Below are 14,839 nucleotides of genomic sequence, written 5' to 3'. Positions count from 1 at the left end.
TCCCCATGGGGAGTGGGCCTAAGCCGGCAGGCGGACATCCCCCGAGGGGTCCTTAGCGCTGCCATAGAGGTGGGAGAGGCTCCCACCACCGCTGCTGCACTCGCCAGCCGTCAGCCCGGCTTCTGGCTGAGCAGTGCACCCCCTGTGGGAGTGCACTGACCACCAGGGGGCAGCTCCTGTGTTGAGCATCTGTCCCCTGGTGGTCAGTGCGTGTCATAGCGACCGTTGTCCCACCGTTTAGTTGATTTGCATATTAGCCTTTTATTATATAGGATATCAGTTAATAAGCAGAATTTACACTTGCATAGTGTCACCCAATCTAAAACCTATATATTAAATTATAACAAGTTAATTGATCTCTTGCTGGAAACGAATATATCAATAAACATGAGTAATTTATGCTACATGGTAAATTCCCATCAGAGGTGTCTGGGAAGAAGGAATCACTGGCATTTCGACACCCAATCAACAGAGTAAGAACACAGAACAAGGAAAGTCTTATCAAACACCTATCGGCCTGAGGCACCTCAAGGCTCCCCTCAGGTAAGGGAGGAAGAGGGGTCAAATGACCCCTCAACTGCAGCCCGCAGGGCACCGGCCCTGGGTGTCAGAGGGAATCAGAGGTGGGCAGGTTACCCTTGGAAATTCAAAGAGCACTAGCAGTTTTCATAGGGAGGGGCGAGCCACAGGGGCCAACTGTCTGTAAATATGTCAGCTAAGAAAAAAAATTAAATATCAGTATGACTTAAAAGAAAATGCTAGCCCTAACCGGTTTGGCTTCGTGGATAGAGCGTCAGCCTGCGGACTGAAAGGTCCCAGGTTCGATTCCGGCCAAGGGCATGTACCTTGGTTGCGGGCACATCCCCAGTACGAGGTGTGCAGGAGGCAGCTGATCAATGTTCCTTTCTCATCGATGTTTCTAACTCTCTATCTCTCTCCCTTCCTCTCTGTGAAAATCAATAAAATATATTTAAAAAAAAAAAAGAAAAGAAAAAAGCAAATGCTAAGCCCTAGCCGGTTTGGCTCCGTGGATAGAGTGTCAGCCTGTGGCCTTAATGCTCCTGGGTTCAATTCTGATCAAGGGCACATGCCTGGGTTGAGGGCTCGATCCCCAGGGTGGGGCGTGCAAGCTGCAGCCGATCAATGATTCTCTCTCATCATTGATGTTTCTCTCTCTCTTCCTTCCTCTCTGAAATCAATAAAAGTATATAAAAAAAGAAAATGCTAAGATCTAATATTCCAATTAGTTCCAATTATTTTGCCTGGATTGTTAACTTTGTTTGGAAATTGAGGCATGAGGAAAGCCTGGGCTGCTTGGGGGGAAGCATGCGCCCTGGAGTCAGTCATGAAGGAAACCCCACTTGGCTGGTCCCCTCGGAGCTGGCCCCCGGAGCCAGGCTGGTGGGCAGTGGAGGCGGCGGCAGCGTGGTCAGGCATCGCACATGGCGCGTGGACACAGAAGGGACTCAGTGCGTGGTGGCGATCATCCTTACAACTGGGTTGGAACTGACATTTGAAGATAAAATCATTATTTTAAAGATTCTGTTTTTAATTGGGCCTTCTTTGGGCAGACATACAGGGCCGTAGGAGTAAGTGCCACGCAATGGGGTAACAAATGTGGCGTCGAGGCCCTGGTCACATGCTCAGGGCAGACACTGGAACCGCACCTGCTTCTGAAAACTGAATGGGAGTCTGAGTATGTAAAAAACGTATTTATGTTTATGTTTTTTTCCAAAGGAAAAGAGAAGATGGAATGTAACAGCAGAAACTAATTAGTTGCACAAATGTCAGAAGGGGAGACGGTTGAGCTTTTGTGCTGTAATTTATCTTCTTAAACAAGAGGGTCTGCTGAAAAAACGGGTTCCCTGGTCAATTCAGGGAAGTGGCTATTCTACAGGGGCTATTACCACACGACGGGACGGCAAGCAAAGAGGGACAGCAGCTGATACTCTCCTGCAAGAGAAATGCTCCCAGGTTTGCCCTGCAAATGGGCAGGGTGACCGTGTGAAGGGAGGCTCCTTCGAACATAACCTGGCAGCGCACTGACCGGTCAGGGCCGGGGCTCCCCAGTGGAACCTGCAGCCCACCTTTGCCTGAAGCCCTATTGATTTAAAACTGAGAAGTTTTAAAAATATTTATTAGTTCATTAAAGATAATAAACCGTTATAAGTTAACATGAAAATGTATTTTTAATAGGAAAACCCTTATATTTCCCCAAAGTTTAATGAGAATGTGGCATTATTGTATATATTTTGGTTTGTTTTGTTAATCTTTACCCGAGGGTATTTTTTTTTCCATTGAATTTTAGAGAGAGTGGAAGGGAGGGGGAGAGACAGAGAGAAACATCATGTGAGAGAGACACATCGATTGGTTGCCTCCCGCGTGCACCCAACCAAGGCCAGGATCAAACCTGCAACTGAGATACATACCCTTGACCGGAATTGAACCCAGGACCCTTCAGTCCTCGGGCTGACACTCTATCCACTGTGCTAAACCAGCTAGGGACATTACTTTATATTTTTGAAAACTCTTTAATATTTGGTTTAACAGAAAACACCTGGATTATCCTACCTGCTTCTGCATTTGAGCATTGTGATATATTGTTTTGGCTGAAGCATATGAAGAAATGCCAGCCTCAGAGAGAGAGAGAGAGATACGTTTGGAAAGGGAGGTATTATTTTAAACTCTTATTTTCAAATATTCCTTTGATGCCACACCAAACTTGATAAATGCTAGTTTCTTAAATATTACTTGTAATGTGGAATCTAAAAACCATGTTAATAAACTTGTATTCGGTTGCATTAAAATTCATCGCCGTCTTGCACTTCGAATGCATTTTTACGCTTGCATCATTTTGTAACATCAGGCAGCAGCCTGGGAAATACTGGTCCACTGGGTTATGCAGGTTTCCAAATGTTGGCACATTTCACTATACAACATGAGAAAATCACATTCATTAATATCACCACTGACCTCATCGGAAAAGTAAGCAATGAGGAGCCAACCTCACAGTGATGTATACAAGTTTCTCAAACTTCTAATTGTCACCTGAAAGCTTGAATTTCATCACTGGCATCAAAGTGACATCACTTCCTTCATTTTCAAGAAAATGTCTGCTAAATACTAAAATTGGAATAACCACAACTTGTCACTTTTTCTCGCAATAGAAATGGTGTTCCATGAAATAAATGGCTAGTTCATTTTGTAACTCCGACAATTACACAAGTGCTTTTTCATGGACAAGTTTTCTATTTCCACATGCAGCAAAAGTGCTTATGGTATATCATGACTTTGTTAAGCAAAAAAAATGTAGCTGCCCATACATCAGCAAGATGCCTTCACCTGTATGAAAAGTATGGTCAGTGCTGCATGCAGCCTCCCAAATTGCGAGAGGGATGTCCCCCGAGGGGTCCCGGATTGCGAGAGAGCGCAGGCTGGGCTGAGGGACCCCCCTCCCCCCCACTCCCATGCACAACTTTCATGCACCAGGCCTCTAGTTTATTATAAAATTCTAGGATTGTTGATTTTATTCTAGCAACAACTCCATGAGGCAAATAATATTCCCATTTTATAAATGAGGAATCGGGGCTCAAAGAAGTTACATACTTACCCAAAGTTACATATAAATGATAGAGCTTTACATTCTCCCTTCTGCCGCTGGCATGAAGCCAAGGCACTTAAACTGCTTTCTTTTTTGATGGAAGAGTATCCCTATCTCTAACTCAGAGTCTATAGGACGTTTAACAAATTTTCAGCCATGCTTGTTTATCTGGTCTTCTTCTAAATGATATTAAATGCAGAAAATTAGAAGAAGAATGACATAACTTAATAAAGACAATGGGAAGTGAAAACTGACTCGAGTTGACCAAAAATGGAACAAAGCAAAACTATTAAAAAGCAGTCCGGGAACTCAGCACAGTAGTAGGCAGTGTGCAGCTGTTTTGTGGCGACACAGAGTGTTTTGCAACCCTGAGGACATCAGGATATACCATAAGCACTTTAGCTGCATGTGATGCTACTGCTGAGACTGGTTACAAACAATTGTGACTTCTTGCTAGTACTCTCCTGCTCTTGGCTTCTTTGGGGAAGCCAGCTGTGTGCCACCTCATGAGCTTCCCTACAGAAAGGCCCAAGTGACAAAGAACTAAGGGAGCTCACAAGGAAATAAACTGCCAGCAACCACTCAGCGAGCTGGGAAGCAGATCCTGCCTGACTGCACCCTGAGATGACGGTGTCCCTGAATGACACCCTGGCTGCAGTCTTGTGAGAGACCCTGAGCCACAGGACCCGGCTAAGCTGTGCTGGATTCCGGATCACAAAACGGTGAGATAATAAATGTTGTTGTTTTAAGCCACCAAGTTTTGGAGCAATTTATTATGCCACAATAGATAATACAACGACCTTTTAAATGAATATTCCTAATCTGCTCCCATCAGTGAATTTTTTGATTCAGGCACTGTATTTCTCAACTCCAGAATTTTCATTTGGTTCTTTTTTTAATAGTTTCCATTTTTCTTCTCTTTGAGTTCTTGTTTTCCTTTAAACGTTTGAACACATTTATATTACCTATTTTAAAGTACATCAGGTCATTGAATAACATCATTTTGTTCAACACTGTTTCATTAATGTTGATGAGAAAAAAAAATTGATTCCTGGCTTGAGGCCACTGTCTGTGTGGAGTCTGCATGTTCTCCCCATGTCTGCATGGGTTTTCTCCAGGTACACTGCTTTCCTCCCACATCTGAAAGGAAAGCACATTAGGTTCCCTGGTTGTCTGAGTACGGGGCGTGTGAGTGTGCCCTGCAATGGAAGGACATCCTGTCCAGCACTGGTTTCTGCCTCGAGCCCTGAGCTGCTGGGATAGGATCTGGCCACCTGGAAGGCTGAACTGGAATAAACAGATTGGGAAGTAATTATCTTGTTTTTAGTAATCTTTCTTAAATGTACTAGTATATATAGTTCACATTTACTTCAGTATTTAACATTAGAAGTATACTGGAATAAACAGATTGGGAAGTAATTATCTTGTTTTTAGTAATCTTTCTTAAATGTACTAGTATATATAGTTCACATTTACTTCAGTGTTTAAACTAGAAGTATTTTGGGTCTTTAGAAGTTTGGTGATGTTTTTGTGACCAGAAATACGCTTTAGGAACTTAACGTTTGTTTACATCAACTAGTCTATGGTAAAACTGGTTTCATTATGCATCATTTTGCCTAAAGTTGCAGTTTCCAAGAACCTACTGACAACATTAATTGAAGACTTACTGTAATGATCTGCTAATTCCATCATCTCTGCCATTTCTGGCTCTGTTTCTACTGATTGATTTTTCTCCTGGTTACAGGACACATTTTCCTGCTTCTTTGTTTAGTAATTTTTGATTGAATGCTGGACACTATACACATTACATTGTGGGGTGTCTGCATTTTGTTTTCATCCTTTAAAGAGTATAGGGCTTAGTTCTGGAAGACAGTTAATTTACTTCTGGATCAGTTTGCTCCTTTCAAGACCCTTTTAAAGCTTTATTAGGCAAAGACTGAAGCAATCGTTAATACAGGGCTAGTTTAGTCATACTCCTACGATGTGGCCTTTCTGGAGTCACTACCAAATGCCCGGATGCTCCGCTCTGGTTGGCCAGAACTCGATTTTATAGCACCCCGTGGTTGTTCTCTGACCAGCCCTGGGAGGTCCCACTCTAGGATGCACAGCTGAGTATACAGACCAAGATTTAAGGGCCTTTTCTATAGCTTTCACTGTAGCTCCCTCCTCCATACTTTATTTTGCAAATTTCAGTTGCTTCAGCCTCCTCCAACTCTGACCTCTGCCCCCGACTCCCCCAGCCTGCCGCACTCTCCTTGGGAAACCCTGGGAGAAAGCTGGAGTGATGGGAGGTCTCACCTCATCCGTTTCCCTTCTCTCAGGGCTCATAGTCTTGTGCTGCCTGTTTTCCAGTCATTTATGATAGAAGGGCTAATCTGTTAGCAGTTACCCTGTCCTGGAAGTAGCCTACGGGAGTCTAGTAAGCAAAACACATTTTGATTTTAATGAAAGAATGGCTTACTTTTTCCATGCCTATAAGAATAACTTAAAATCTAAGCACTCCATTTATTTATTATGAAAACACAATTTGGAGCTTGGCAGGAGGCAAGGGAAACAAATTTCCCCCATCATTTATCCAGCTGAGAAATCTTTCACATGGAGTTTTCCAGCAGCAAACAGTCCCTGCCTTTACCCTCTTCTCAATTAGGATCTCTTCTGAAGTTACAATGAAGAAAAAAAGAGTTTGAGGAAACGGTAATACAAATCTAGAAAAATGTGTAAATATGCAAATTTTCCATTATACCCAAATAACGGTTTTGTTATTATGGGTCCATAGGCCCAGGTCAACAATTAAGGGAAAACTTAATAAGGAAAAAGAATGCTTCTCCCAAGGAGGGAAAAAAGTTGATACCTCAAAAATGTTTTCTATTCTAACAAATATCAATATTCTGTTCAATCAAGTAAATTCTTTCTTGTTTATTAATAAGTCCTATGGAAAAATGAGGAAAGTTTATAGGAAATGTAAGAAAACCCACTAGCCAATCCTGATCACAAACACAGACATTCTACATGTTACAGTTAGCAAACATGCTCCCAACAGCCCCTAGGGAGCAACTGTAGCACCTGATAATGAATATGGGGGTGGGGGAGGAATGTTCTTTTATTTTTTTAAACAGTTTTGTTTTATTTTTTAAATATATATTTTTATTGATTTCAGAGAGGAAGGGAGAGGGAGAGAGAGAGATAGAAACATCAATGATGAGAGAGAATCATCAATCAGCTGCCTCCTGCACACTCCCACTGGGGATCGAGCCTGCAACCCGGCATGTCCCCTTGAGCGAATCGAACCTCGGACCCTTCAGTCCGCCGGGGATCGAGCCTGCAACCCGGGCATGTCCCCTTGACCGAATCGAACCTCGGACCCTTCAGTCCGCCGGCCAATGCTCTGTCCACTGAGCCAAACCAGCCAGGGCCGGGAGGTGTTCTTATCATCTGTGTGGGGCTCAGAGAAGAATCTCCCGCCTCCTAAATTCAGAGTGCCGACCTTCCAGAGACAAAACACTGTGCCAAACACTCTTCTCCAGAAATGAGAGACAAGCACACTGGTCGCATCTATCACATGCTGAGGGCAAATAGCAAGAGCTGGTTAAGAACAAGGGGCTGGGTTTGCCTTTTCACTATAACCTCGAGACGTTCTCCATTGTGCCTCCCTATTTCTTTGTTGAAGAGCCCCCCTTGCTCTTGCACAATCCCAAGTTCCAGAAGCAACTTCTAAATGCTCAAAATGCCCAGGCTGAGTTAAGAGTCATCGAGCACTGACTGCAGCCCCTGGACAGAAGCTGCTGAATTTCTGGAGGAAGCAGCTGGGAGCACACACAGGCATGCCTAGTGCAAACGTCAGGTGTCAGTTAACGAACAGGTCAGTCAACCGGACACATGCTGGGTTGACTCCCACCGAGCTAAGTTTACAGGGGCCTGGCCAATACTATCCAGCCCCAGAGAAATGTCCCCTGAAGCACAGATTGCAGCTTGAGGTTACTGGAAACCAAACTGAGTCAAAAAACTGCAGAATGCAGCCTGGCATTAGATGATGCAAGTTGGCCCCAAGCTTATAGGTTTTCTCCACCTTTATCCTGTGGCACACTCCAGGTCTTTTCCTTCCAAACACTTGGAAAAATTGAGGTGGCCTCCCCGGTTGCCTAAACCCATCTCCCAGCAGCTCCCTTGTTTTGGAAGAAGATGATAAATAAATCAAAATGCACTAAGCAGCACTTCCACCGGCACTCGCCTCCTTCACTGAACGTGCACCTCATCAATCACACTATTGTCTGCTTGAAAGGCGAGCCTTGTAAATGTCATATCCACTCAGGCCCAAGGAGAGGCGCATCCACATGCAGCAAGGAGTTTTAATTGGGGAGTGTAATTAAACTAAAAAACCCCAGCAGACTCCCTTTGACAGGATAGATGAAGACCCCTTTTAATAGGGCTAGGAAACATATCTGTTAAAAGGATGAGGCACTGCCTGCTCCTGATTGTGCTCCAGAGTACTTTTATGAAAAGGCAATTCAATAACTGGGGCATTTAATATGTTCGTGTCCATTGTGCTCTGTAATCGAGCAGTACTTACCGTACTTGATCTGAAACTTAGGAAGTAAGTCCTTGTCGGAGAATAACAACACAACGTAGCTTGCCCACCTAATGTCAGGAGTGCCGGGACGTCCTGGGAACCGACAGAGCCTGAGGCTGGGCTGCAGCTTCTCTGGGCTACAGGTCCAGGTGAGTAGAAATGCAAGTGCCCTACTTACTGGGGCCCACAGTTTGCCGCCACGTGCACGTGCATGGCCGTGGCTAGCCACCCACCCACCTCAGGTGCAGCTCTTATATTCAGCGCTGGCCAACATCACCCTCATTTCCCTTTTATGTATTCTCCTGAGAATTTAAATATGACAAAATTCCTGGGTACCTCCTCCTTTAGGAACAGGAATACCTGTCACATTGGTGTGTGTGTGCATGTATTTTCTCTGCTAGAACTACTCTTGTCAAACAGGGAGAAAAGGAATCAGGTGGTCAGAAAATTCAGTGCCTGGGCTCGGGTGTACCCAAGTCAACTTCAGTAACAAAACCTGAGTCCTTCTGCCAACTCTTTGCTGGGAGAGGGGGTGGGGGGTGCGCGCGCGCGCGCGCGCGCGCGCGCACACGCGCACACACACACACACACACACACACACTAGTGGCCTGCAGCTCCACAAGCAAGGTAACAGAATTAGCAAGAACACAGGGCTGTCTTATATGCAGAACATGACAATCCCCTTCAGATGGAATGCTAGTGTCCCAAGGTCAAGGTTAGGGAACCCAGCATCTGGGTAGATCAAGGGAACCTCTGAGCTGGGGCTCAGGTGGGGTACACAGGAAAGATTTCAGACTTCCCCATCTATAGTTTCCTAAAAACAGACACTTAGCTTAATTTGCAAAAACCTTAAAGCCAGTTTGCCTGGCCCCTCAGACTGATTTTTCTTTTTTTAAGGATGGTGGTGAAAGGCTTGTTTGACGACTGCTTTTACTCCCCCATAAAGCCTCCTTGGAGCTCTGCAAACCTTTGAACACTCTTAATACTGTGTGTTTTTTTTTTTCGCTATGAGTTGATGAACCCATTAAGGACATATAAGTGAATGCTTATAATCTATGAAAACTGGATACTGAATTAAAAGATCAAATATCTTTAGGCTTAAATGAAAACTACATAAAAGCATTTCAGCCATCAATTTGGCTATCACTTCTCGCCAGTATGAATTCTGCTGGAAAAGCTATTTTCGTGCAGATGTGGAATTCAATGGGAAAGACTGACTCGTGTACCAACATCAATCAAAATGTCGACTTCCCTGGCAGCTCTCAACAGTAAGGCAGGTTCAAAGGTCACAGGATAAAGAAAAAGCCAAGCTCTGGTTCAGCTCTAATATCTCCTCGATAGAAGTCTTGCGAAAGTAGCCCCTTCTGTATTAGCCTTGCTTTCATTAATCTTCTTGCCATCTTCTTTAACTAGTCATGCAGAACCGCTCGATAGCGAGACGTATAATGGGGAAGGCCCTGTGCCTATTACCGCGTTAACATTCTCTTAAGCCCCAGTGCAACAATGGGACAGGAAGGCACAGGAAATCTGCAACTGCAGGGTGCAGTGCAGGCAATTCAATTACAGCCCGGCTTACCTATGTAATTCTGACCTATAAAACACAAGAGGCCTTTGTGTCGAACTGGTTTGGCTATTAAGGTTCCTGAAGATCACAACAATGCTGATCTTTTCTATTTAAGCTAAATCAATGTGGACAAATCATTATTCAGGAGCTTTAATTTAATTAGTAAATTAAATACACTATTTTACAGATCTTGTCAAGTACTTATGAAAAGAAAGATTCATTTAAGCAGGAGGTCACCAATAAGCCCAGCTCATTTAACTCACAACCTTAACTGAATCTCATTGCAAATATTCCACAGATTCTATTCACGAGGGGGGCTTACCAGTCTCCCACAGTTGTGTTAACTCAATCCCAGAGTTCCTACCCTGTAGCCAAACAGTATTTTGGACAAAAACAAACCAATAAACAAACAAACCCCAAACGAATAATCCCCCACCAACATAACCAGCATCAGCAGAATCAGATTTCCTTTAAATTATACTATTGCAAGAGAATGTAATCAGGTTACCTCTATTATGTTGCTTCCTTAAGATTTTATATTATCTATATTTAATTGAGATACAGAGCTCTTTTCAGCTATATAGACGACAGCTACTTTATTAAGGTTTAAATCCAATTTCTTAATGACAGGCTGCTTCCTTTAAAGACTGAACCTGCACAACCTTTTTATGAGAAAAGCAGACCTGGCCTGGCCGAGCCTGGTACTTTGTTTGAATACAGCTGAGAGTCAGATGGGCGCTAGTTTCACAGGAAGGTAGGTCCCTTGCCTTTGTTTCAGTGTTGGAATTCGAGGGAGCACTTAAAGAGAGAGCCTACTGTATCCAAAGCCTAGGCGAGACCTGTGTGACAATGGAGAGTTATTTCTCTCAGATCCTTTAACCATGGTAGCTTCTGATATGGAAACATCCTCCTTTCCTAGGTGCCATACACATCTTTGTTCAGTTAAAATTAATCCATCTCTTAGAGGTTTGTGACATCCTTCAAAACAGCAAAAGATATCCTTAGGAGTGGCAAACTCAGACTGAGAAATCACTGATGTAAATAACAATGGCAGCATATGCTATTTTTTTTTTTTTAAGTCTAGGAAGGCGGACATTATTCTTAATTTCTGCACTTCTGAGACCCAGATTTCCTCAACTAAGTCTTTTAAGAGTCCATGTTTACATGTCCAATTTTTAAAAAGGTGTGTATCCATTTAGTCATTCAGTTCCAGGGACAGCGCACCAAACCTTCCCTCCGAGAGCACGACCTGAGGGAGAATCAGGTGGGGAAAGAGCCTCAGAGCTGCTCTTTATGGAGCCTGGCTCCAGAGCCTGGTCCCTCTGGCCCACAATGGACGTAATTATGCGTTTCACTGCAGGCGCGCTAATGCTCAGTCCCTCTGCCAACTCAGCTGTTCACACACTTTTCGGATATGGCATCCATTAAACTTGAGTTGTGTTCCTTATGACGACCAAATTAATGGTTTGACAGCAGCTTTCTCAATAAACACTGCAAACTGGCCATATTTGAAGGTTTTAAAAAATCATTTCTTTTTTTGTTCAAAATCCTGACAAACACGTCTCAAGTAAGACCAGGAACAACTTCATTATCCTCCCTTTTTGTGAAGAAGGCTGTTTAATAACACGTTCGCTCCGTGTTCACAACGAAATTATTTTAGTTGGTCACACATTCTAGTCTTCAGCAAGACACTTGTGTTACAGGAGATAAAAACCATGAAAAGGGAAATATATTGCAGAAATCAAAAACCTTATCTACTTCTAGACTCTCTCTCTTTGCCATAATTCATTCAAGAAGGCCCTAAGAATAATTTTTGATGTAAACTCAGCTACAAACATACATCACTATGCTGATAAAAATCACAGGCTAAACTTATGAAATATAGTGACTTTCATTTCTTTAGTGCTGTTAAAATAACTTTTTTCTAAGGTTCAACAGACACAAAAGATAAAAAGGGTTACCATTAATCCTTTAAAAAAAGCAGCAGCGGTTCAGTAGATTAATTCTGTGGTCTGATGATGGTCTTGAAGATGAACTTTTTATAGATTAACTCACTGAATTAATTTGATGAAGATACTGGAAATCATAAAAAAACCCAGCATCAAGCCGATTCATTTAATACATCTTTGTTTGGGCACTTTAAACATAAATTATGTTGAATAACTTTGGGTTTCTAAATTCTGGCCTCATTCAGTTCAATTTCAAGACAGCAGACATTCCCTGAGGACACCTCTGCAGGCACTGTGCTAGGGCTTGAGGATACAGAAACCAGGTCCTGGGCCATCAGTGCAGCATGGAGAGGGGGGGGGAGAGGGGCAGACCCCACATAAGCACAGCACAGTGTGGGAGGTGCGTTACCAGCAGCGTGCACAACTCCTGGCAGAGGGAGAGCCTGGCATTGAGCTGGATCTTGAAGAACGAGTGGGCTGGGCACAGGTAATGGAAGTGAACGTGAGTTAGAGGGCCAGGTTGGAGGTATATTCCAGGCAGTGTGGAACAGCAAAAGCACATTTCAGGATGGGAAGTTATGGGCTATGAGCCTGGAGTGTCAATGTCTGTAAAGGCTATGCTGAGGAGTCTGAAATCTATTTGTAAGCCTGTAACTTTCAAGAATTTTTTTTAGTGATCTGAACTATAAGGAACCAAACAGAAGAGCAAAAAGAAAAAAAAAATCCCCCAAATGAAGACAGTGTAAGGAGCCTCTGGGACAACTTCAAGCATACCAACATTTGCATCATGGGAGTGCCAGAAGGAAAAAAGAGAGAGCAAGAAATTGAAAAACTATTTGGAAAAATGACAGAAAATTTCCCTAACCATAAAGGAAGAAGACGTACAAGTCCAGGAAGTGCAGAGTTCCAAATAGTATGAGAACCCAAAGAAGCCCACACCAAGACACATAATTAAAATGCAAAACACTAAAGACAAAGAGAGAATCTTTTTTTTAATATTGATTTCAGAGAGGAAAGGAGAGGAAGAGAGAGCTAGAAACATCAATGAGGAGAGAGAAATCATTGATCGGCTGCCACCTGCACACCCCCTATTGGGGATAGAGCCCGTAACCAGGGCATGTACCCTTGACCAGAATCAAACCTGAAACCCTTCAGTCCGCAGGCCGATGCTCTATCCACCGAGCCAAACTGCTAGGACAAAAGAGAGAATCTTAAAAGCAGCAAGAAAAGCAGTTGGGCCTGGACAGAGTGACTAAGTTGGTCAAGTATTCTCCATGTACCAAAAGCTTGCTGGTTCGATTCCCAGTCAGGGCACATACCTGCGTTGCAGGTTTGAACAGAAGGCAACTGATTAACATTTCTTTCTCTCATTGATGTTTCTCTCTCACATTGATGTTTCTCTCTCCCTCTCTCTCAACATGTCCTCAGGTGAGGATTAAGAAGAAAAATTTATTTTTTTTAAAGAAAAGCACTTAGAGAGCTCCCATTAAGACTATCAGCTGTTTTCTCAATAGAAACTTTGTAGGCCAGAAGGGACTGTTTTCTCTCACATTGATGTTTCTCTCTCCCTCTCTCTTAACATATCCTCAGGTGAGGATTAAGAAGTAAAATTTATTTATTTTTTTTTAAAGAAAAGCATTTAGAGAGCTCCCATTAAGACTATCAGCTGTTTTCTCAATAGAAACTTTGTAGGCCAGAAGGGACTGGGCAAGAAATATTCAAAGCGATGAAAAGCAAGGACCTACAACCAAGACTACTCTACCCAGCAAAGCTATCATTTAGAATCGAAGGACATATAAAGAGCTTCCCAGACAAGAAAAGATGCTAGAACAATGACATGTTTATTGGCCGACAAGCTGGAGTGAGAGGGATTAGGAAGAAGATGTTTATTTAAAAGCAAAGGGAACTGGGCAGCCCTGGGGCAAGGGCCCCAGAGCAGCAGGCGATATTCTCACCAGCCCCTTCCGGCAGCCATCGCAGTCAAGGCCTCACTGGAATGGTGGGAAGGAGGGTGGGCTTGGCCTTTCTCCTTTCCTCCTATACCAGTGGTCGGCAAACCGTGGCTCGCGAGCCACATGCGGCTCTTTGGCCCCTTGAGTGTGGCTCTTCCATAAAATACCACGTGCGGGCGCGCACGTATAGTGCGATTCAAACTTCGTGGCCCATGCACAGAAGTCAGTTTTTGGCCTGGGCGAGTCTATTTTGAAGAAGTGGCGTTAGAAGAAGTGGGGGGTGGACATATAGAGAGGATGAACAAAAGGAGATAGATGAAACAAGTGTACAAGACGAGTGTGGATGGGAGAGTTGGAAGGGGTCGACCTCAGCGAACGTACCTCAATCAGATTGAGGACGTTTTTAGCAAAGGCCAGCTTAGGAGTACCCTAATTAAGTTAATAACAATGTACCTACCTATATAGTTTAAGTTTAGAAAATTTGGCTCTCAAAAGAAATTTCAATCGTTGTACTGTTGATATTTGGCTCTGTTGACTAGTGAATTTGCCGACCACTGCCCTATCCCACTAAGTTCTCCCTTCTTCCCAAGCTGCAGCCAATGAATTGAAGAGAAGACTACGCAGCCCAGCACAACTGGAACGGATGCAACGTGACATGCCCACCCATAAACGAGGCTGTGTGGCATGTGCCCAGCCTACAGGCCCCCTGCAGGGGCTCTGTGCTCTTTAGGCCCCTGTTTAGTCAGTATTAGCTCAAAAACTGGAACCACATTATAAACACTTGCAGGCCTTTACATCTCTTATCATTCCTTATAACATTGTTCTCAAATTTAGTGGACACTGGTAAAAAGGGGAACAACAAAAATTAGATGCTTAAGCCCTAACCGGTTTGGCTCAGTGGATAGAGCATCGGCCTACGGACTCAAGGGTCCCAGGTTCGATTCCGGTCAAGGGCATGTACCTCGGTTGCGGGCACATCCCCAGTAGGGAGTGTGCAGGAGGCAGCTGATCGATGTTTCTCTCTCATCGATGTTTCTAACTCTCTATCCCTCTCCCTTCCTCTCTGTAAAAAAATCAATAAAATATATTAAAAAAAAATTAGATGCTTAAGTTATACTCCAAGTTACCAAATCAGAACCTACTGGGGTGGGCAGTGGGTAACTGCATTTTTATTTATCCTCACATGAGGATATTTTTCCCCCATTG

General features: G+C 43.5%; 1 protein-coding gene across 8 annotated transcripts in view; it reads right to left on the bottom strand.

Moving 5' to 3' along the window:
- MAPKAP1 (mitogen-activated protein kinase associated protein 1) overlaps positions 1-14,839 on the bottom strand; it is a 190,004-nt gene that overhangs the window by 9,523 nt on the left and 165,642 nt on the right. The window contains exon 13 of one of the 8 annotated variants that reach the window (XM_014529393.1): positions 2,783-2,929. The exons of the other annotated variants lie outside the window; for them this stretch is intronic. Coding sequence (XP_014384879.1) covers positions 2,898-2,929 — 32 coding nt within the window. The 3' untranslated portion in view covers positions 2,783-2,897. Of the gene's footprint in view, positions 1-2,782; positions 2,930-14,839 lie in introns of those variants that run through there. 8 annotated transcript variants of the gene reach the window in all.

Source organism: Myotis brandtii, unplaced genomic scaffold, assembly GCF_000412655.1.
Source record: "Myotis brandtii unplaced genomic scaffold, ASM41265v1 scaffold68, whole genome shotgun sequence".
Taxonomy (NCBI): domain Eukaryota; kingdom Metazoa; phylum Chordata; class Mammalia; order Chiroptera; family Vespertilionidae; genus Myotis; species Myotis brandtii.
The sequence above is the reverse complement of the archived record's forward strand: the minus strand, read 5'-3'. Positions and strand labels throughout refer to the sequence as shown.